The sequence below is a fragment of the Panthera leo genome, chromosome B2 (genome assembly GCF_018350215.1).
Source record: "Panthera leo isolate Ple1 chromosome B2, P.leo_Ple1_pat1.1, whole genome shotgun sequence".
Classification (NCBI taxonomy): domain Eukaryota; kingdom Metazoa; phylum Chordata; class Mammalia; order Carnivora; family Felidae; genus Panthera; species Panthera leo.
In genome coordinates, this window is record NC_056683.1 from 50058080 (window position 1) to 50081134 (window position 23055).

Genomic DNA, 23055 nt, shown 5'->3' on the forward strand with positions numbered 1-23055 from the left:
GGAGACAAATATCTGTGTGGACAAAAATACAGCCAGCTGAAAGCCAAAAACCACAACCAAAACCTTAAATGAGGAAAAGCAAGCAGATATAATTTTAATTTTGTTAATTTTAATTAAAAAAATTTTTTTTAATTTTTATCTTTTTTTAATTTTAATTTTAGTTAACATGCAGTTTTTTATTAGTCTCAGGTATACAAACAGAATTCAATAATTCCATATATTACCCAGTGCTCATAGCAGATGTAACTTTTAAATCCCACCTCCTCTTTCTTATTATTGTGAAATATTGTTTCCTTAACTGCGATGAGACCCCTACACTGCATGTGCAACAGTAATGATTGGGGCTAGGGCTTGCTGCTAATTTGACTTTAAAATCCAAGTGAACTTTCAGGGCACCTGGGTGGCTCAGTCGGTGAAGTATCTGACTCTTGATTTTGGCTCAGGCCATGATCTCACAGTTGGTCAGACTCTGTGCTCACAGCTGGAGCCTACCTGGGATTCTTTCTCATTCTCTCTCTGCCCCTCCCCTGACTCACTCTGTCTCTCTGTGAAAATAAATAAATTAACATTGAAAAAAAAAATCTTATTAAACTTTAGAGGCAACACACTTCATAAAATTGGTACTTCTTTACCTTTTTGATTATTCAGCCATATCAGATATACATACAGCTTGTTTAATAAACCTAGTAAAAATAACTATTGTTTGGATACAGCCATTTAGAAAAATTCAACTTCCCCTCTCACTGAGCTACCAACAGGCAAAGATCATTTGAACAGAATGTGCCTTCTTACTTCTGCTGACCTCTAGTGATGTCAACAGTAGTGCTTCAAGGAGCAAACAAAAGTGGAAATGCAAAGGGAGAAAAAGTACGAGGTGTTTGTGGAATGCATGGAATTTATAATACCCCAAACATGTTTTTGTTAGACATGCAATTTATACCACCAAAATGAGGGGTGCCTAGGTGGCTCAGTTGGTTAAGCGTCTGACTCTTGGTTTTGGCTCAGGTCATGATCTCACAGTTTGTGAGTTTGAGCCCGGTGTCTGGCTCTGGGCTGCCAGGGCAGAGCCTGCTTGGGATTCTCTGTCTCCCTCCCTCTCTCTCTGCCCCTCCCCCACTAGCACTAAATAAACAAACAAACAAACAAAAAAATGATGAAAACTCATCCATTGGTGATGGTTAAATACTGTTTCCTCTCAAACAATAAGTTGCCACAGCTGCCCATACCAACCATATGATTACCACACTTTGCTTGTAAGCAACTTGAGTAAAGGATCTCATCCTAAATTTGCAACCTGGGAACTGCCACAATCAGAGCTGAATTCACGGCAGCCCAGTAATGGATGTCACATGAGGATGGCCCAGGTCTGCATGGAATTGTTCACATCTGATTCTCTGGAGTTGATACCGGAAAAGGGTAGAGACTCAAGGACAGGTGGGCCGTGCCTGCCAAGGCTCTGGTTATCAAGAGATAACTAAAGCCAACCAAGGACGCTGGGCAAGCAGATGCATTCTGTCCCAGAAACTCTCTCTGTGGAAACAGGCTTAGAAAGAAAACTTGCTTAGTCATGGGGTGGCACAGCCAGCCCCAGGTCTTTCTGATGCCAAAGTCAATGCTATTTTCACCATGTGCCTCTCACCCAGAGTGGAAAGAAGGAAGCAAACCATGATCTGGGGCTTGAAAACATGAGCCAAAGCCACCACCACTGGAAGCAATTGAGGGTCTGAAACCTAAAGCAGGCGGAGGAGGAGGTGGGAAACCATCAGAGCAGCCTAGTACTTTGACTCCTGCATAGTGTTGCCAGATAAAATACAGGACATATGTAACATTTGGAACATACTTATACCAAAAAACTATTCATTGCTTATCTGCAACACAAATGTAACTAGACATCTTGTATTTTTATTTGGTAAATTAGCAACCCTATTTCTGAATGCCTTTTGTATCTGGTTTGAGTTGGAGACAAGGCCTTGAGGTTGTTCTTATTAAGTAAATGTTTGATTAGACCCATGGTATAGACAGCAAGTAGGGGATGAAAGGAAATAGAACATTCTCACACCTGGGAAGGATAGCATTCTACATGTGGAGCCAAGACTGTGTTTGTTTGGAAAAACAAGTATTAGTACAAGGCCATGTCAAAAACTTTAGTGAGCAGGGGCGCCAACTGGGTGGCTCAGTTGGTTAAGCATCCAACTTCAGCTCAGGTCATGATCTCACAGCTCGTGAATTCGAGCCCTGCATCAGGCTCTGTGCTAACAGTTCAGAGCCTGCAGCCTGCTTCAGATTCCCTCCCTCTCTCTCTGCCCCTCCCCTGCTCGCACTCTGTCTCTCACTGTCTCTCAAAAAAAACATTAAAAAAAAAACTTCAGTGGGCACACAGATCACCCAGGATCTGGTTAAAATCCAGATTCTCATTTAGTGGGTCTTGGGTAGGGCCCAAGACTCTGCATTTCTAACATGTTTCCAGGTGCTATCTATAGTGCTAGTCTGGTTCCATACTTTAAGTAGGAAGTGTAAACCATGTAAGCTGAACGAGGAGTTCAGACACAAGTGCCCTCTACAGATGGAGCCTTCCACACTAGGATGGGGGACACAGGCACTGGGGAACAGCCACTGAAGTGCCACCGGAATCTCTGCTTCAGACACAACAGTCTAGAGTATGTCTGTTATTTTCTGCTGCTGTTACAGTCCAGCTGTGGGCTTAATTGTTTACTTTTGGCAAAAGACCTACAAGAACTGTTGACCTTGGAGGTTTTATCTCTTTTCTATCAATGGAAAGGTTTCTACAGTGGTTGGGCTGGCCTTGGGGTTTTGAGGGGTTATTTTTGTCAAAAGATGAGGAGGGTCTAATCTTTCCAAATCAAAGGAACTCCTTTCCCACAATCTCACTTTTCAAAGTTTCGTTGTTTTTGACATAGGGAGCGGCACCAATTGTGGGGCCAGACCCAGAGAGGCTGGTAAGAAGCCAGCTGTACCAGGACTGAGCCAGCATCTGGGAGCAGAGAGGTTTCCCCACCCAACATCAGCAATGATGATGCTACAGAGTGTAACTCTGTTCTGGATTCCAAGGCCTCCCACCTCATATTTGGCAAACTCAAAAACAGATATTGGCTTTGGGGTTATCAGAAAAATCTCTACTTCTCCTTTCTACGTTTGGAAAGAAGGAGAAAAACTGCAATGCATCAAGGGGCTGCTATGTGCAGGCATTGTGCCTAAATCTGTCACTGGATTCACACACATATAAACACACACACACACACACACACACACACACACACACACATCCATGTCAAAGTAAGAGGCAGAAAGCAGCTGGTTTTTAATTTTTGTTGAATTCATTTCATTTGTGAGAATAAATATCTATCTTTAGAGTCTACAGATGGACACACTCTCCAAATCTTTTTGCTTTTGTTGATGTGGATGTCCTGATTAAACAGAAAATTTGATTTTGGAAATTGGTCAGGTAGGGTATAATCTTACATGAGAAAAAGACTTTGCAATTCCATTCCCTAGAAGAGACTGGGGCTGCCCGCCTATTCGAGGGGACCTGTCTCTGGAGGCATCATCCAATTCAATTTAACTCCAGCATCTCTTCTAGTACCTTGACTCTTGTTTGCTTCTTTCACACTTGACCAGATGCTTTATGACTATATAAAGCTGTTCTCTATGATGCCTTCTGGGAATAAGAAATACAACTAAATTATAGTTTTTAATTTGGCCACAAAGACCCAAAAGGAAAAACAATCAAATTAACTAGATTCTTGAATTCTTTTGCAGTTGTAAAGAGACAACAGGGGCCTTCAGACTTTGGGGAAATAGCAGCTACTTCTAGGTATGCATTACAGGCCTGTGAAGAGGTGATCCGTCTTTAAGTAGAACCTGAGAGTTCTCCACACACCCCTTTCCACTGGACTGGTTTCCCTGGTATGCACAGTCTAATAACAATGGCGGTTCTTCCCGCCCCTGCCCTTCCCCTGCTAGTGAGACTGACAATATAAGGTGTTTTTGAAGATTAAGTAACAGATAAAAACTGCCTTGCATGAAGCTAGACACAAGGAAGGCACTCAAAGACAGTAGCCATTATGATGACTGCATCAGTATAAATAGCAGAGGTTATGGGAAGAGAATTTAAAAGCACTGAGGAGAGAAAATAAAAAGTGGAGATGAGAGAGGAAAGTCAATTGCCTCCTCGAATGGCTGCTGTCTCAGGTAGTTAGAAATCTAGACAAGAAGCCAACCTCAGTCTACCAGGCAGGTCTTGGGGGATGCCACCAGGGAGAATGGGGCCACATACACCCACCACCCAGGATGCCCATAGTTAGGTAGCATCACTACCAGAAAAACAAAATAGAATTGCCTCTCTGGCCCCTTCTGGGGTCACTGGCCTGGTGGACCTGGCTTGTTAGAATGCTCTCACCAGAAGGCTTGTCTGAGCAAGGGTATCCCTGCAGGACTGGATTCCTTGATGGTATTAGAGGCCATGCAGGGAAACAAGATGAAGTAATCTCTCCCCAACCAGGGTCTGGATCTTTTTAAAGCCTTGTATTTTATAATCATTTACTCTCAACCCTGGAAAAGGAAGGCACCTTGGGCCTGGGATGGGCAGGCCTGGCTCTTCACACTAGTCCTGGTCCTGTCTCTGGGAACCTGGGTTCTCTGGCTTCTCAGGGCCTCAGTTTCCTCGCTGTACAATCTCAAATGATCCTATGTCTCCTAAAAAGTTGTCTAAAGGATTAAATCACATAATGAATGTAAAGCACATAGAAGAGAGCCTGGTCCATAGAAAATGCCCAGTAAATGTTACTTTTCACTCATGACAATTGTCTAAAGCAATCTCTGTGCTGTGTAGTTTCACTATGAAGGACCTTTGATCCCTGATATATCCATACCTGTTTCCTGATACCTGAAATTCCTCTTAGAAGGGACAAAGTTTTTACAATTAAGTACGAGGTAGAGCATACAAATTGTGCAGAGGGAGGTTACATAAAGCTGAGAACTAGTTGTGGAGGGGAAGAGTGTTGTGGCCAGAGAAGCCAGAAAGAACAGGATCCCAGCCTGCTTCTCAGACAAAGATGGCGGCGTCTTATATGATCATGAGCCCAGGGTCTGTGTATCAGCTCTTCAGGTCCTAAAATACAGTCGTGTAAATGTGCCTCCATAGGTAATACAACAGGAGAAAACTTCCTTTCATGAAAAATACACACGACAGCCTTTAAAAGAATGAAATTCCGACACATGGATGAACCTTGAAACCAAACACAAAAGGACAAATATCGTATGACTCCACTTATTTGAGGTACCTAGAGTAGGCAAATTCATGGAGACAGAAAATAGAACAGTGTTTAACAGGGGCTGGCCTGATGGGGCGGGGAGGGAGGGGGGATAGGAATTTATTATTTAATGGGTATACAGTTTCAGTTTGGCATGATGAAAATTTTCTTTTTTTTTTAATTATTTTTATGTTTATTTATTCATTCTGAGAGAGAGAGAGAAAGAAAGAAGAAAGCACAAGCAGGGGAGGGGCACAGAGAAGGAGAGACAGAATCCCAAGCAGGTTCTGCACCGTCAGAGCAGACCCCGATGCAAGGCTCAAACTCATAAACTGTGAGATCAGGACCTGAGCTGAGATCAAGAGTCAGATGCTTAACCAACTGTGCCACCCAGGCTCCCCGGGATGATGAAAAATTTTAGATATGGATAATTGGTGATGGTTATACAACTATGTAAACGTGCTTAGTGCCACTGAAATGTATACTTAAAAATGGTTAAAATGGTAAATTTTATGTTATGCATATTTTACCACAATAAAACACACACAGGAGACATATATACAAACCAGAGATACCTGTTACTTTACAAGAAGAAAATTATTGCCCGGAGGATCTGAAGGTTCCTGATAACTGGCCAACACACCCACACCCAGAGGGGGGAAAAGAAGTCTGTAAACGAAGCTCTGATGAAAGCATAACCCAAGGTAGGAAAGTGGGTTGATGTTGAGAGCCGGTTTGACTCATGACACTATGAACTCAGAATCCACCACCTGCACTCCCCAGGGCAATTTCCCAACCTTTCACAAACCAGTAGAGAGAAGAAATGGTGGTATTTGTAAGCCCTGGAGGTAAACCACCACATGGCTCCAGCAGCCCCAAGGACTGAGCTGATTAATTCCTGGCTTCCTGCAACCCATCCAGGACACATAGATTGGGAAGCTCTGTGCCCAGGGGGCCCAGAATAGTCATGTTCAAGTGTTGGAACAGTGTGTGAATTCATGTTCTATGCACACTGCTATATAAGACTGCTAAGTGAATTATAACTCACTTTTGCATTAAATCCTGTTTCCTTGAGGTTACACCTCAGCATCCTTAATTGACTTAGTGTCTGAGGTTTCCTCACAGGACCTTGACATTCTCTCTTTGCCCAGTGATGTCTGTACTACCTTACTTCATTCACTGTTGAGAGAAGGAGCTACTGACTCGGGTAGGACAGCCTCTCACTGAAAAGGGCAGGTCTGCTGGACCTTTCTGCAGGAAGAGACAGCCACAGGAAGATGACCCAGGATTATTACATTTGGCATTGGGGGTTCATGCCAGTTTTATCTTGGAGAAGCAAATGGGCTGTGACAGAAAGCAGATTAGGGATGGCCTGGCACTGGAATGGGGGCAGCCTTTGACTGGGACAAAGAAACTGTGGAATAGGAGCATTCTATGACTAGAGTGAGGTGATGTTTGCAAGATTATATACGCTAACTAAAACTCATTGAACATTTCATATACAGTATCCTCAGCACTGCTTCCTATTAAAATACAGAAATGTGACATTTGTAAGAACAAAAACAATGGACATTGAGCTGTAAATGTAAGATTTGCCTCCTTCACTGTTTGCTTTACTTCCATAAAAAGCTTTACAAAAATAATAACAAAGAAAGAAAGAAAGAAAGAAAGAAAGAAAGAAAGAAAGAAAGAAAGAAAGGAAGAATCGGTTGCCTGGGTGGCTCAGTTGGTTGAGCATCTGACTCTTGATTTTAGCTCAGGTCATGATCTCATGGTCATGGGATCGAGCCTCACTTTGGGCTCCATGATGAGGTTGGAGGCTCCTTAAGATTCTCTCTCTTCCCTCTGTCCCTCTCTCCCACTCATCCACTGTCTCTCTCTAAAATAAAAAAATTAAAAAAATCATCAAGTTCCAGTAGTGTTACAATCTGAAAGAAAGAAGCTTTATCCTTGCAAGGTTTTGGGGAGGGTCCAATAGATACTGGATGGAAAGGGCCATGGGAAAAAAACAAGAACCAGAAAGTACAATTTACTGACTCAGCATTGTAATGGCTACTGAGGGCGAGGCATGGGAACACTGTGTCCAAATCTGCCGTTCCTTAAGCAGTCAGGAAAGACTATCTCCTACCTCTCCTCAATCTCGCAAAATGAACACCAGGCTCCTGCCAGTCTATTTAAAAGACCATGGATCCATGGTCTGGGCTACAGTTCAGCCACTCATCAGCTTGTGATCTTAAATGAATTTGCCTCCTCTCTGTGGGTCTAATTTTTCCCATCTCTAAAGCTGGAAGGTAATTCCTACTGGTAGCACAACACAGTGGGAGCCTTGTGTATGGGGTAACAGACTTGCTGAACCTCACTTTCCCTCTCTGTAGACTGGAGAGATAGTAAACCTTTGTGGGTGTGTCTGCCCAGCATGTCTCCCCTCTCCTCCTTGCAATACCAGCCCACTCCTTTAAGGAACCTCCTTTGCCTCCTCCCTGTGGTTCCACTGTGGCTGCAGCATCGCCAGCCCCAGGGCCCACCTGGGATGAGGATGAGCCAATCACAGAACCTCGGAAGAACCTAAGACCAACACAGAGCGAAATATGGGCAATCCTGATGGTCTGAAAGTCTCTGGATTCATACTTGTTCTTTCAGATGTATGAGCTAATAAACCTCCTTCTTTGCTTAAAAACTACAACTACACCCTCTGACATGCCCCTGCCCCAAATGAAAAAATCCAAAAACCAAAAAAAAAACCCCTTTCTCCCAATTTTACAAGCTAATGGAAACAACCATCTCTGGCTGTGTCTTTTTGCCCTCTGGACCTATTAGAGAAACTCATGCAGCAATCCCATGCTGCAAAGTCCAAGCTGGAGTCCAAAGGGAGGATTAATGATCAACATCCAGTTAGTAAGGGTCATTATGGGGTCACTGCCCAGGTTTTAATTCTTTGTATGCTGAGGTCTAAGCAAACAAAGCAAATAGGCTTTAACTGAAATAGGACAGATTCATAGTCACCAAGGAAAGAAATTCTCACCTTTCAGAGGGCTAACGTTTTGAAATGGGCAAAGAAAGATGGTTAGAGGGTCTTCATCCCAGAATATTTTGGAAGAGAAGACCAAGGACCTTTGAAGCCTTATACCTCCCTTTCTACAGGTATACTGAGCTGACTGTCTTCACTTGCCCATCTTTTTCTGTCCAAAGCTACGACTCCCTAGTGATGGAAGAGAAGTGGGGCCTTGAATGTTGCTGGCTGCTATAGACTCTCTGAGGCTCACTTCCTTGGACACCCAGAGTTACCTCTACTAGTTTGGGTAGCTAGGCAGTTGGCCCAAAGAGAGCCCTATAGGGAAGGATGAAGAGATAAAGACTATTACAAGAAAGACAGCAACTTGTACGAATTATAATGAATCATTCTCTGGCACTGGTTGGATGTGTCTTTGTTAGTTGCCTTTAGGGTGTGCTCGGAGAATGTGGCGGGTTGGGGTCAGACCTAGGGTTTGTTTTCATAACCCAGGAAGTAGGACCCTGGGCAACACAGGCTTAAGGCTTTGGGAACTCAACCACATGGTGCTTGGTTATCAAGGGAGACATCAGGGCAGGGAGTGAGGACCCAGGAAGTGCTTGTTTTTAAGAACAATCCAGGGAGGGGAGGATTTTATTTTTCACTGTGTAAGCCTTCTAAACTATTTGAATTATTTACCAAGACCATGTGATTATAACAAAAAGAGATTGGCTTACCATTTTGAATCGTGAAAAAGTAAGTTCTTTTCCTTTCCTTACTTAAGTTCTGTCAGGTCAGACTCTTGGCTTTGGCGGAGGTCAGAGGAAAAAGTCATCCCACAGAGAGAAGGGCAGAGTTTCCCTGTGAGAAGTCTTTTCTCCCACTCTGATTCATCATCTGGTAGTGACCATGGCCTTGCCAGAGTGGGGAATGAGACAGGGCAATTAGCTAAATGAGAATCCCCAGGTTGGGATTTGACTACGTTGGGAGCAAGAGCTCAGGTCATACACAGGCTGGGCTGGGGGATGCTGAATGGTCTACGTGGTTATAACTCTGTTGACCAATCTGTCATCTGAGTTGGGGAGGTAAAATGGAGAGATGAGGTACAGTGTAGGGATGCCCTGTGGTGCCCTTCAGGTGGCATGAAGTCTGGTGAGCCATTAAGTCATTTCACAAGTAAGGACATGTACCTGGATACATACTCAGAAGCTGATCAAGTGTGTGGCTTGGGCAGGATGGCCCAGCAGCAGTTTAGAGCTGGTAGAGTCATGTACCTCAAAGCATTGACAGAAGCCCTGCTCCAGACCACAGACCACCCATTGGAAAGCACCACCGTGCCTGTAAGATCACCCTGGACAGCTGCTCCATCCCCCAGCAAACAGGGTCCTGATGTGGAGCTGAGTTCCAAATTACCCAACTTGGGAATGCATTAGATACACTTAAAGCATGTTTATCAAGGACAGGGAATCTTTGGGTCAGTTTGTACAAATATTCATCGGTTACATCTTAATCTTAGTCTTACTTGGAATTGTTTTAGGAAAGCAAAACCCAGACTAAGGAGGCTCTGTTAGGGGGAATAGGGTTGTCTAATTGTCCAAGTTCTTTTTGGGGCCACAGAATGATGTTCCCTGGACATTCTCTGTCCCCCATCCTTCCTCTTAGGATTCACTAGCATCAGCCATCATGTCACTCCTGATTTGTCATTTGCCACTTTTTATCTAACCCAAGTACTCAGCGTCAGTGTGGGTGTTGGAGAGATCCTGGCCCCCAAATCTCTCTGTTCACTCTTCCAACAGTGGTCCTGATCTTGGTACAGACAGCGAGAACAGTGCCTTATGTAGGCTGCTGCCCTAAATACACACTGCCTCTTATTTAAAAAAAAAAAAAACAACATTTTTTAACATTTATTTATTTTTTTAGAGACAGAGTATGAGCAGTAGAAGGGCAGAGAAAGAGGGAGTCACAGATTCAGAAGCAAGCTCTAGGCTCTGAGGTGTCAGCACAGAGCCTGATGCAGGGCTCGAACTCATGAACTACGAGATCATGACCTGAGCCGAAGTTGGATGCTCAACCAACTGAAACATCCAGGCGCCCCATACTGCCTCCTATTTATTTACACACAACACTGATTTCATAAAGGTTGTAACCATCATCCACAATCGACAAGCTTAAAAAAATTTCACACATCAGAATGGTTTCGTATTGCATTTAATCAGTGTTTCCTGTTCCTAGTAGTATGGTTTTGTTCTTTTCAGACACTTTACTCTTAGAATCTATAGTTTGCTTCAGTTTGCAGCAGCCCGTACTGATCCTGCGACTGGATCATGGCTGTTTGCCACTGTAAGACCTACTTTCATCAGAACTGCAGGATGCCCCTGACTACCTCCACATAGTGGCTATCTGGGGGCGGCTTCCTCGGACTCCCAGGCTGCAGGAACTTCTTAATTGTAGGGATGTTGCTGATTCTTGCTTTAAATGCCTGAAATGAGAACCAGTAAAATGAAAGCCTCGATAGCAGCCACAACCTTTAAGAAAATCATAACTTTGTCATGGGAGGAGAGTGCTTAGGCTGCCAGCTTATGGAGCTCAGTGTGTTGAATCTGAATTAATTCTTAAGGCCTGTTTGCTGGATGTTCCCAGGATGGTAATACAATTGCTAGTATGTTTAGCCTGAATAAACTGTTTTGTTAAACAATCATTCGGGTGCATGTGTGGCTCAGTCAGTGTGTCCGACTCTTGATTTCGGCTCAGGTCATGAACCCAGGGTCGTGAGATGGAGCCTCCATGTTGGGCCCCATGCTGGGCATGGAGCCTGCTTCAGATTCTCTCTGTCCCTCTCTCTCTCTGCCCCTCCCCCCCCCCACACACACTATCTCTCTCAAAAATTGAAAAAATAAAAAATCATTGTCTCAAAGAGGTTCATATTAAAAACTCTAAAAAATTCATACTCTTTGACCTACTGATTCCTGTTCTAGGAATTTCTTATAAGGGTGAGCAAAGAAATAACATAACGTATGAGCGAAGAAATAATGATAAGAATGTTAGCACAGTGAAAAGTCAGAAATAACCTATATTTCCAAGAACAGAAAACTGGTTATATAAACTATGGTACATCCCTACAAAGTATATAGTTCAGTAATTTAAAATGATATAATATATAAGAAGAAGAGGAAGACCCCTGTATTGACAGGGAAAGAGCTCTAGAATGTGCTGTTTAGTTTAAAGGGAAAAAAGGGGAGGGGCAAAAAAAGAAAGGGAGAGAGAGAATCCCAAGCATTAGCAGTTGGCAGCATGGAGCCTGATGTGAGGCTTGATCTCACGAACTGCAAAATCATGCTCTGAGCTGAAATCAAGAATCGGATGCCTGGGGCCCCTGCGTGGCTCAGTCAGTTAGGCCTCGGAGTTCAGGCCAGGTCATGATCTCACAGCTCATGAATTTGAACCCCGCATCAGGCTCTGTGCTGACAGGCCAGAGCCTAGAGCCTGCTTCCGATCCTGTGTCTCCCTCTCTCTCTGCCCCTCCCCTACTCATCCTCTGTCTCTCTCTCAAAAATACATAAACATTAAAAAAAATTTTTTTTAAGCAGTCTTCGTTTAAGATGACCTGGAGATACATTTTGTTTTAGTCTTTGTTTCTATTCACTTTTTCTTAGGCTTCGTGTGGATATTAATACACTACCTTCAGTAGAGGGAAGTCAGAAAGAACAGAAGCATCGAGTTCTTCCACCATTAAAATAGCTTCCAACAGTTGTATGTCTGCCCAACTGAATTTGTTGCCAACGAGAAAATCCTCTCCGTGGTCATTCAAAATCTGCAGAAAGAAAGATGACAAAGAATATCATATAAAAGTAAAGATTATTTTGCCTGGCTAAACTCTTATAAAAGCAGGGACTCTTTTGTAAAGATCATATGTACTAAAGAATCTTTTTCTTGATAATCTCCAAGAATGCTAGAAATGGTCAGATAAAACCAACTCTTAAACACTCTTAAACCTGCTGCAAATTGGCACAATATTGTTGGAAAATTGTCAGTGATTATCAAGTTATTTGGGGTAGTAAAGTGTTAGAACGGAGTTCTCTCTAATAAGCTTAGAGCTGGTTAAGTAAAACTGAACCCACTAGTATAGGGAGACACTAAGGTCATGATTAACTAGAATCTGGCTACTATCCCACAAGTAGAAATAAATCATCAATGGGATATCAGAAGCCCAAACCTGAGCCTTCTTACTATCCAATGAAAAGTGAATATAAAAATCCCTCAGGTGTAGCTTTGAGTGGCAGATGTACAAAATATGGGTTTATTCCATAGGTAAGGAACAAAGATAAATTCAGGCACCACATCTCTTCCTGTGATACATGAATAAAAATAAAGTATTAGTATGGATGAATAAAATGACTAGAATCAGTGAATTCTAGAGTATTCCAGCCATGGCAAACATAAAAACAGTTGATGGAATATATCAAATATGCCAAATATATGGAAAATGATTCCTGCAGAAGACAAGCTCACAGACACAAGTTACAAAGCACATGATTTGTACTTGAGATAACTCTTTTATAAGACAGAGGCAGCACACTGACAAAGAAGAATTTTGGGTCACAGAGCCAAATGTAAGAGTGGACTCTTAAAATTTTTTGTTTAATCTTTATTTATTTTTGAGAGAGAGAGAGAGTGCAAGGGAGGAACAGAGAGAGAGGGAAACCCAGAATCTGAAGCGGGCTTCAGGTTCTGAGCTGTCAACACAGAGCCCGATGCAGGGCTCGAACTCATGAACCATGAGATCATGACCTGAGCTAAAGTCAGATGTTCAACTGACTGAGCCACCTAGGTACCTCAAGAGTGGACTCTTTAAGGAGTTAAAAATGCTTAAAATGTTCAAGAGAAAATGGGCGAGGAAGGCATGTGGAAAAAAAAAAAGAGCATATGGGTTTGAAAAAGAAATAAATATTATTAAATGAAAAATATAAATGGTATAAAAATATTCAATAGAGAAATTGAAAAAAATAAGTAATTTGGCATAAAGATCTGAGGAAACCCACAGAAATAAAGATACTGAAAATATGAGAGAGAGGTTAAGAGACATGTAATATAGAAGGAAGCTCCAACCTAAGTCTAAGAGGAGCCCAGAAGGACAGAACAGAGAGAATAGGGAGGAAGCCATTTTCCCTATTATTTGGTGGAGGATTTTCCAGAATCTTTTCAAAAAGAAGGACATTCTTGTTAACTAACTTGGATTTAAGTAAAATTAAAAAATTAAAAAAAAAAAAAAGAGGGAGATTCTTCAGACCGAAAAAAAAAAAAAGGGAGGAATCAAAGATTGCTGGGACCATGTCAAAAACCAGAAGCAAACTTGACCAAGCTACCACTGTCCAAAAGATAAGACACTTGAGCTTCTATAATCACTTCCATAATTACTGAAACTAACGTAACATTGTGTGTCAACTATACTCAAATTTACTTTATTTATGTATTTTTAAAAATTTATTTATTGAGAGAGAGCGCGCATGTGGGCATGCATGTGCACATGTGCATGCATGGGGGAGGGGCAGAGAGAGGACAGAGGGAATCCCAAGCAGGCTGCCAGCTGTCAGCACAGAGCCTGATATGGGGCTCAATCCCATGAACCACAAGGTCATGACCTGAGCTGAAACCAAGAGTCGGATGCTTAACTGACTGAGCCACTCAGGCACCCCATACTCAAAAAAAAAAAATAAAAGAAAGAAAAAAAAGAAAAGAAGAAGAGCTCTAACATTAATCAAAGCACAGCCAATGTTCAAATTCATGGCAATAAACAGTATCATCATGTTATTTAAAGAACAAAAACAAGAAGGAAAAAACGAATAAACTCATTAGTCCCCTTTGAAGATGCTAGGTAACTAACTCATTTTGAAAAGCAGTGAACACAGAGCAAGAATCAAGGATTTATCCTCCTTTCCTAACATAAACCACACCCCAAAGTAACTAAATATATTATGACGGGGAAGATTCATTTTATAGAAAGTATTCCAGCTAATAAATGAAGAGGGGTTAACAGATTTGGGTGTCAGTATTTTGCATTCACCAATAAATCAGTGGGTCTAGGCATTAATCATCAGTCACATTTAGTTGTAAGAAGAGGGAAAACCAGATAATGTCTGCTTCCTAATGACCTTCACAACATCACCTATGACAGTCTGGCCAAAATAATCACACCTGGACACGATTAGGCTTCTAATTCTAACTTCCAATTGACAGGAATTTTAGAGAATAAAGGAGTATGCTGCATTTAGTAAAATCCAGGCTTTGGGAAATTTGACAAGATAAATACAAGAGGAATAGAAGGGGAGAAAAAGGGGAGCCCGAGTGGCTCAGTCAGTTGAGTGTCCAATTCAACTTGATTTTGGCTCAGGTCATGACATCATGGTTCATGAGATCCAGCCCCGAGTTGGGTTCTGTGATGACAGCAGGCAGCCTGCCTGGGATTCTCTTTGTCTCTGCCCCCCTCCCTTGTGCACTCTCTCTCTCAAAATAAATAAATATTTAAAAAATAGAAAAAAAGAGGAAGGGACCTTATAGATTAAAAGAAGCTTAAAAATGTAATTGACTAATGACAGAGAATGAATTTGAGGATTTTTTTGTTTCTTTGTTTTCGGGGTTATTTTTTTTTAATTGAAATACAGTTGACACACAATGTTACATTAGTTTCAGATAAACTTGAGTCTGATCCTGATTTGAACAAATACATTATTTTAAGTGTTTTGAGGAGTACTGGGTTAGGCCACACAGATTTCAAAATCTGTAGTATGATAATGTCCATTTAACATTATAACTCAAGTAATCACACTAGTTTTTTTGTTTTTGTTTTTTTTTTTACATGAAAGGCATTTCAACAACACTGTACATTGTTCCAGATAAAGAGGAGCTTGCTTGTCTAGTTCTGAGGTACTGGCAGAATCCTTCATTGCGGTTTAATCAGTAATAAATCATTCTTTCCCCAAGACTAAGACTGAGGAGAAATACCACAGAATTCTTCTGTCTGACAAGCCTTTATTTATGGAACCCTATGCATACATGGTACCTTACAGATGTATTTCAAGGACATTCCTAATGATTCACTCCAAAATGACTTCGGAAAAGTTGTAACTTTAAGAGACCTTATCTTTTTACTGAGGCATGATTACCCACCAGTATTACACGTAAAGAAACATCTGACAGGAAATTTAAGGTGAAGATGCCTTAGGCTGATGGCTTCTTAAAAATTCAGAACAGAAACTCTGTACCTTTCATTGCATTTGGCTTACTCCCATTCAGTTTTGTTAGAGGTTCCATAATTACGTAACCCTTATTAAAGTTTTGCTCCAGGTGCAGTAAAGCTCTACCACAGCTTCTGTCTTTTTAACATTTTTAACAGATATTCACGCCTGAAATAGTCTTCTTAGCAACAGGAAGTAAGTCCGGAATGCCTGCATCCTGCAAGTGCAGGTGGGAACTTGCCTTGCCCGCGCTCGGCTTCCCAGTTCTCGTCCGCCCCGCCCCCAGTTGCCCTCTGGAGTGGGAAGGGGTACCGGCAGGCCTCTTGATAATGCCAGCCCCGCCCCCTACTCCACTAGCAGGACCTGCGCGCGCAGCCGTCGCGAAGGGCGACCCTGCCTCTCGCGAGAGCACCCTGGCACGTCTGGCCCGCCAGGATAAGGCCTCCGTGAGGTCCAAAGTGGATTGCTCCTCCCCTACCTTTTCAAAGGCGGGGAAGTAACGGGTCTTAGCTTTCTTCACGATTAAAGTAAGATTCTCCTCTTTTTCCTCAGGGGGTTTGAACGCAGCCAGCGCGGTCATCATCATGAGGTCCAGGGTGCCGTCAGCGTACATGTTGATCCTGACAAAACAGCGTGTTGACTCTCATTTCGACGCGACCCTTTCAGTATGGGATTCCCTAATTCGCCACAGTGGTGGCGCAGATCAATATTGGGGCAAATGACTTTTCATGCCCCCTCCCTTAAGATTCCATGCTCAGGAATGATTTCTGCCAACAGAGCCATCCTAGTGACCAGGGTATACTAGCGTCTCTGGAAATGTTTACTGAATGAAGGGATGTGTGAAAAAAATTAGTAAGTGCCTCTAAGTTGATATCTGCCATAAATAAATAGATTATTGTGGTTTTAAAAACCCAACTGAATGAAGTTTACCGGAAGTGCGAAACTATTAGCACCAGAACCTCTTCAGTTGTTTAGGAAAGATGCATAATTTAGCAGGTCTTCCCCTGACCTGGCAACTGAGAAGGAAACGTTTGCTTTCCTAGTCAGATCAGACAAATACCTTGATTCATTCTCTAAAATTTTCCCTTGCATTGACAAACGCAAAAAAAAAAAAAAAAAAAAAAAAAAAAAAAGGTTAAAAAAACAACAAAAAAACTAAGATTGGTAGATATATGACCATTATTTATTAGACTATTGGTGCAGTTATGCTGTGCAAGTTCTCTCTACAACCAGTATGCAAACATTAAGAGTTGTGTGTCTGTGTATCCCCCACTATATGCTAACTGCCCAACAGATTTGGTTCAGTGATCATCTCTATTTTCAACATATATAAAAGCATAATTTACTTTGTTGTCCTATCTGAATTACAAATCGTTTTTCTTACATGTTCGATTGTCATCTAGCCTGTCACCTTTAATTGTAAAAAACAAACACATGCATCAAAACAGTGAGAAACAGATTGCTTTTGCATAGTATTACTCATTTACATTGTTACAAAAGGATGCTTTTCATACACTGTTTGAAATTGCTTGTCTTCCCATAAACCTTTGGGACTGCAAGTTAGGATGACTAAATTTATTTTAAAGGTGGATCTAAAGAAGAGTTGGGTGCGCTGCTTCTGGTTATGGACTTTTTCATTCCTATGTTATACTCTCTCTCCTTCTTCTGAACAATTGAACTTAGGCCTTTGTCCTACCATGTCTTCTCTGTATATGTATGGACCACCCCATAGTGTTCATGCTTGTGGGGATAAGATTTCAAGGACCACTGAAATGGCCCTTTGACCCCAAATACAGATAAAACCTTTATAGTTATAAGTCTTTGTTTTGTCTGTAGTTTACTTATCTCATGTGAAGCTGAACTATGTATTCCTGGGAGTAATAATCCAGCCATCCTCAGCCAAGCCTAGCACACAGTGCCCAGCATGGAGTAGATGCTTGTGGTATATATGTGCAAAACAATGGACACAAAACTTCACCGTTCAGTAATTGTGATAAAACTTGACAGTCCCTTCCATCATTAGTTGTGGTCTGTTTTCTGGAATGACTTCATGACTTGCTTTGACAAATAGAATGAGGTGGAACTGATGACCAGTTCTGAGCCTAGAACTTAAGAAGCTTTGTACGCTTTTACTCTCTGTTAGAACCCTCCCTAGCTGCTCCAAGAACAAGCTTGGCATGAGAGAATGAGAGACACATGGCCCATTTACCCCTCAGTGGACAGTCAGCACCCTAAACCAGAGCCCCCTGACTGCCTACTGGTTGACTACAGACATAATGAGTAAGTCCAGCCAAGAGGAGTCAAGCCTGGCCCAGATATGCCAATGCCCACGTGACATATAGACTGGTGATGAAGAATAAATGCCTACTGATTTAAGTCACTGTGGTATGTTTTACAACAGTATCTGTGGTAATAGATCATTGATACAATGCTCAGTGTTTGCTGAATCAGTCATTTCCACCTTACATAGAATGAAGTTTACTAGGTCATTTTATGAGAACCTATTCTGTGAGGAGTGGGGAGAGGATACGAATGTTGAATGCAGACCACCATGAGTAGTAAAAGGGGAAACCTGGAGTATTCAGAGTTATGCACAGCACATGTGGGTATAGCAAGAGCATCTCCCCTTTGTTCCCCTTGCCTTCTCCTCCTAGCCCAGGCAGAAAGTCTACATCTGAACTGAATTTCAGCTGGTGCAAAACTACAGAGCTTGGATAAGAGTCAAGTACAGACATGAACACTGTGGTACCTGACTGTCTCCTTCAGGTCCTTCCCATACAAGTCGTACTTGGCAGCAAGGTAGCTGAGGATAGCTCTAGTCTGTGTCAGCACCATTCCATCAATTTCAACCATAGGCACTTGGCCAAATAGCAGGCGTCCATCTATGGATTGAGCAAAGAGAGGTTAGGGTACTCTCCTTCCATGGTTGTGGTAAGCCTTCAGGAGGGTCCCTTCTAATTTTGTTGAGTAGTTTTTAGTTTTCATCCAAAGTGGTGAGCTAACGATGCCAGTTGTTGAGGAAATTCCTACCATTTGCTTTATGGAAAATCTGAGACTCGCTTGATGGTTTCATGCATTTTTGTGCATTGGTTAATCACGACTATTTAAGACACTATACATTTACTATGACTGTATTATAATATAAATACTATGAAAATCATCTCAGGGAGATGGATTGTTAAAAATACTCACCCACTCCCCAGATAATTCTGATTCAGGGCTGGAGGCTGGGAGCCTGAATTCTTTGAAAAGCACATCAGGTATCACTCCAGGTCTACACAGCAGCAGGACAGATGTGACAACAAGAACCCAGGAATACTGGGTCCAAATGCCAGCTTTAGCCCTCCCCAGCCATGTGTCTTTAAGCAAATGACTTACCTGAGCTTCAGCTTCCTTTTCTCTAAAACAGTAATAATACCTATCAAGCAGGATTTTTGAAAAGATTAAATGAGATAGCTTTAAAAAAGCACTGAATACTGTCAATAATCAGTGTTCAGTAAAATTAAATTTTCTTCATTGTGAGTGACTGCCTATAAAAGTAGTGCATTTAAAGGTGTACTATAATTAGTACTCTTTTCATAGGATAGGGTCTTGAAGAAATACATAGCCTTTAAATTTCCTTTACTACCTGCACATTGCTGAGAATAAGGAACTTTATCTAGAATAGGAACCAGACTTCACTAGTGCATTGGCAAAGACCATAATGAATTTCCCTAGTTTCCAATATTGTTGCTGCTTGATTTAATGAGAGACAGTAGAAGATGGTGGAGAGAAAACCACCACAGGAACTTTTCAGGGAGCCAGTGTCCCTATTTAGTTGGATGATTCAGGCAAGTCTCTGTCTTCCCTAAACCTATTTTCTGATCTGTAGCAGTATTGTCTTGCCCATTGTAGGGTTTCCTTGAGCAGGAATAAAATCATGCTTGTGACCATGCCTTGGAAATATTAGTACAATTATTAATGGAGAGACTGAAAAATCTCCACTTCCTAAAGATAGTGCTACATTTGTCTAACACTGAATGATCATCCAAACTGGTCTCTGTGCTACTGCTTTTAAGGATGCAGAAGTCCATTAAAAATGATCCATGCTTCTAGGAACTGATGATCTTCTTCAGAAGGATTTTTAAAAATCTAGCATCAACAGTGCAGGGAAGGATCTTTGCAATCATTTAGTTCATTCATATTATAGACTATGGCACTATGGAGGCCAAGAGGGCAAACGTGACTAGCTCACACTCATAGGAGACAGCTAAACCAACAGAAGTAGGTCTCCCGACTCTCTGCCGAGGGCCCTCTCTGCGGTCCTTTTCTGCCTCTTATTCACTAATAATAGTAATGCCCAGGAGGGTGTCAGAAGCACAAAAGTAGCATCACAGACTCAGAGAGGAATGGAAGATCTCCTAGGCTGTTAGGGAGGACTTCCTGCCAGAATGATCATGGAAGAGTTTCTGAAGATACATTTCATTTACTTATTCAATACATATGTATTTACTCCCTACTACGTACCAGTGACTGGCCTTGTTTGGGGTGGAGTAGGGCAGAAATAACGAGGAAGAGGAGGTTCAGGGATTTATTAAAGTTTCTGGACAAGAACTGGGGAGGGGTTAGCTGGCCTTCCCCATTTAATGAGATCTACTGGCATCCTGCATCTGTGACCACAGAGATTATTTTTATTTTATGGTAAGGAGAAAGGACGCAGAGAAGTTAAAGGCCTTCTGCAGTCATACAGTTTGTAAATGGTAGGTCTGCTGATTACTAGTTGAACATTTTTTCAAAAAATAATTTGTGTTCATTTCATGACTTTATCAGCAATAATGGGAACATCCAGGTTTCCTTAGATAAGGAAAATAACTTTGTGGCAGTTAGAAGTTTAAGAAGCTCTGTGAAAGTACTAGTCTTTTGTCTTGGTGTGAGAGACTTTTCTAGGGCATTGTAAGGATGAAGGACTTCTTCCAAATGTAATCAAATTTTGATCTTTTCTGTAGTCTTGGTTCTATAATTGTAACCTGATAAAAAATGGTGTCTGTTAACCTGCTGAAACCATTAAGAGGAAGTGGATATGAGCCATGAGAACTAAAGAATATCTTTGGTCAAATTCCTCTTCCCTTTTACTCCCTCCCCTTCAACCCACTGGATCAGTATTTAAGAATTCTAAAAGGATTCTTTAGTGGGGTGGGGAGTATTGAACCAATTAGCTCAGTTAGCCCATGCTATCATATCTAATTGAGGTCAGGGTCATAGTCTACTTGATAAGCTTTTATGAAGTCTAAGGAGAAATGCAGATGATACATTTAGCTCTATTGACAGGGATACAGTGAGCATTCAATCAGTGTTAGCAGTCCTTGTCCTCATAGTTGTCACTGTAGAGTTTTGTGTTCCTGTATTGAAATGAATATTTCCAGAAACAATTTTTTTCTAGTAATATAGCATTGGATAAATCTAGGCTCACCCTTCTGCAACTTCTCATATTGTTCTGTTGTTTCAATAAATTCTTCTTCAAACTAGATAAAAGAAACATTGTTATAACTTTAATGTCCTCAGAGAGAGAGAGAGAGAGAGAGAGAGAGAGAGAGAGAGAGAAATGTTCACAGTATAAAATGTCCAATGGCTTCCTGAATGAAAATTTTATTTTTATTTACTTTTTTTAAGATTTTATTTTTTTAAAAAAATTTAATGTTTATTTATTTTTGAGAGAGAGACAGAGCATGAGCAGGGGAGGGGCAGAAGGAGGGAGATACAGGGTCTGAAGCAGGCTCTAGGCTTTGAACTGTCGGCACAGAGCCCAATGCAGGGCTCAAACTCACGAATTGTGAGATCATGACCTGAGCTGAAGTCAGATGCTTAACCGACTGAGCCACCCAGGCACCCCAAGATTTAATTTTTGAGTAGGGGTGCCTGGATGCCTCAGGTCGTGATCTCACAGTTCATGTGTTGGAGCTCCAAGACAGGCTTTGCACTGACAGCTCAGCCTTTGGCTCCCTCTTTCTCTGCCCCTCCCCTGCTTGTGGTAGTGCTCGCTCTCTCTCTCTCTCTCTCTCTCTCTCTCTCTCTCAAATAAATAAACAACAACAGCAACAAAGATTTTATGTTTTAGTATTCTCTATACCCAATGTGGGGCTCGAACTTACAACCCCAAGATCAAGAGTCAAAAGCTCCACTGACTAAGCCAGCCAGGTGCCCCCAGAATGAAAATTTTAAAAGGAACCACAAAGTTACCAATTTAGACACAGCTGAAAATTCTGCCAGCATGTGTGTGTGTAGGGGGCATGGGACTAGCATCCCTTTGGGGGTTTTGTCTACTTAACAGGATATCCCCAGCCCCGTTCATATTATTTCCTTTTCTTCACATTAGCTCTTTTTTCTCTCCAAATTCTTGTCCTTTTCTCTAACTTCCCCCAATAATTTCCCTTCTCCTATTCCTCTCTTTCCCTTCTTCTCTCTCTTCTGTGCCATTCTCCCTCTGTATCAGGTCAAATTAAATTTCTCTTCGATACTTGTACATTCAATGAAAGGGATCTGAAGATTATTACTCAGGTGGGGTTATCATTTACTGATGGAATCTCTGAAGCTTCAGCGGGAAAGAGGGACTTTTTGTCCCTAAGACTTGAGATGGGGGTAGGATAAGGTGAACAAAACAAAGAAGGTCATACGTGAGTCCTTGTTTTAAAGAAGATGGCATTCAAAGAGGGAAAAGGAAGTCTACACCTGCATGAAACCAAACAGTTTCAAAGCACTTGTGAAAATCTATGGAAAAGTCAGTGGTTAAGGAATTCAGAATTAAGGACAGATCCAAGTGGGGCAGACTTTTCTGGGCTCAAGAGGAGACCAGATTGCAGCTGGAGGTAAGGTTTCAGTGGGTAGCCATGGGTAGAACATGGTGCCAGGCCAAAGCTGGAAAGACCCCAGGAAATCAGTTCGTTCCAGTGAAAACAATGATGCAGATGTGGGTCTCCTCTCTCTCCTTTGTCTTATGAGTCATCATGATCTCTCTGCCCCTACAAAGTTTCCAGAACACCTCCCTACACTTCCATCCTCCCAACCCTGCTTAAACAGAGGACTATGATCCCTCCCTCACCTCTTACAAAGGAAGACAGATGGAAAGGGAAAAAGTGGATCCATCTCTAAAGACCAACCTGAATTATGAAGTGGGGAAGAGGACCACTCCAGCCCACCCAAATTACCCTCCTTCCTTTTCCCAGGAAGGAACCAACCTCCACTCCAGCTGCAGCCAGCAGCCAGCGGATCGACTCCATCCTGCCTCTGCCACGAAAGTAGCAGAGCTTGGGCTTGGTTGTCATGACTCCTGGCTCAGGGTTTTCTGAAGGGCAAAATAAGAAAAGCAAGAAAACAATGGTCATAGAAGCAGGATTGTGGTTACCTCCAAGGAGGAAATGAGGGTTGTGATGGCGGGGGGTGAATGAGTCTGGAATGCTATTAATATTCTGTTTCTTTTTTTTTTAATTTTTGTAATGCTTATTTGTTTTTGAGAGAGAGAGAGAGAGAGAGAGAGCAGGGGAGGGGCAGAGAGAGAGGGAGACAGAATCTGAAACAGGCTCCAGGCTCT

The 23055-nt window shown here is 42.0% G+C and overlaps 1 protein-coding gene across 2 annotated transcripts in view; it reads right to left on the bottom strand.

Annotated features, from left to right (window-relative positions):
- LOC122220025 (glutathione S-transferase A4-like) overlaps window positions 1-22822 on the bottom strand; it is a 28661-nt gene extending 5839 nt beyond the window's left edge. Inside the window, exons 1-6 of one of the 2 annotated variants that reach the window (XM_042939046.1) lie at window positions 22703-22822; window positions 20941-20992; window positions 18241-18373; window positions 15970-16111; window positions 11939-12070; window positions 10319-10738 (exon numbers count right to left, since the gene is read on the bottom strand). In XM_042939046.1, coding sequence (XP_042794980.1) covers window positions 10616-10738; window positions 11939-12070; window positions 15970-16111; window positions 18241-18373; window positions 20941-20992; window positions 22703-22789 — 669 coding nt within the window. In that variant the 5' untranslated portion in view covers window positions 22790-22822 and the 3' untranslated portion in view covers window positions 10319-10615. Of the gene's footprint in view, window positions 1-10318; window positions 10739-11938; window positions 12071-15969; window positions 16112-18240; window positions 18374-20940; window positions 20993-22702 lie in introns of those variants that run through there. The other variant, XM_042939047.1, reaches the window with a different exon arrangement.
- Window positions 22823-23055: the final 233 nt, after the last annotated feature.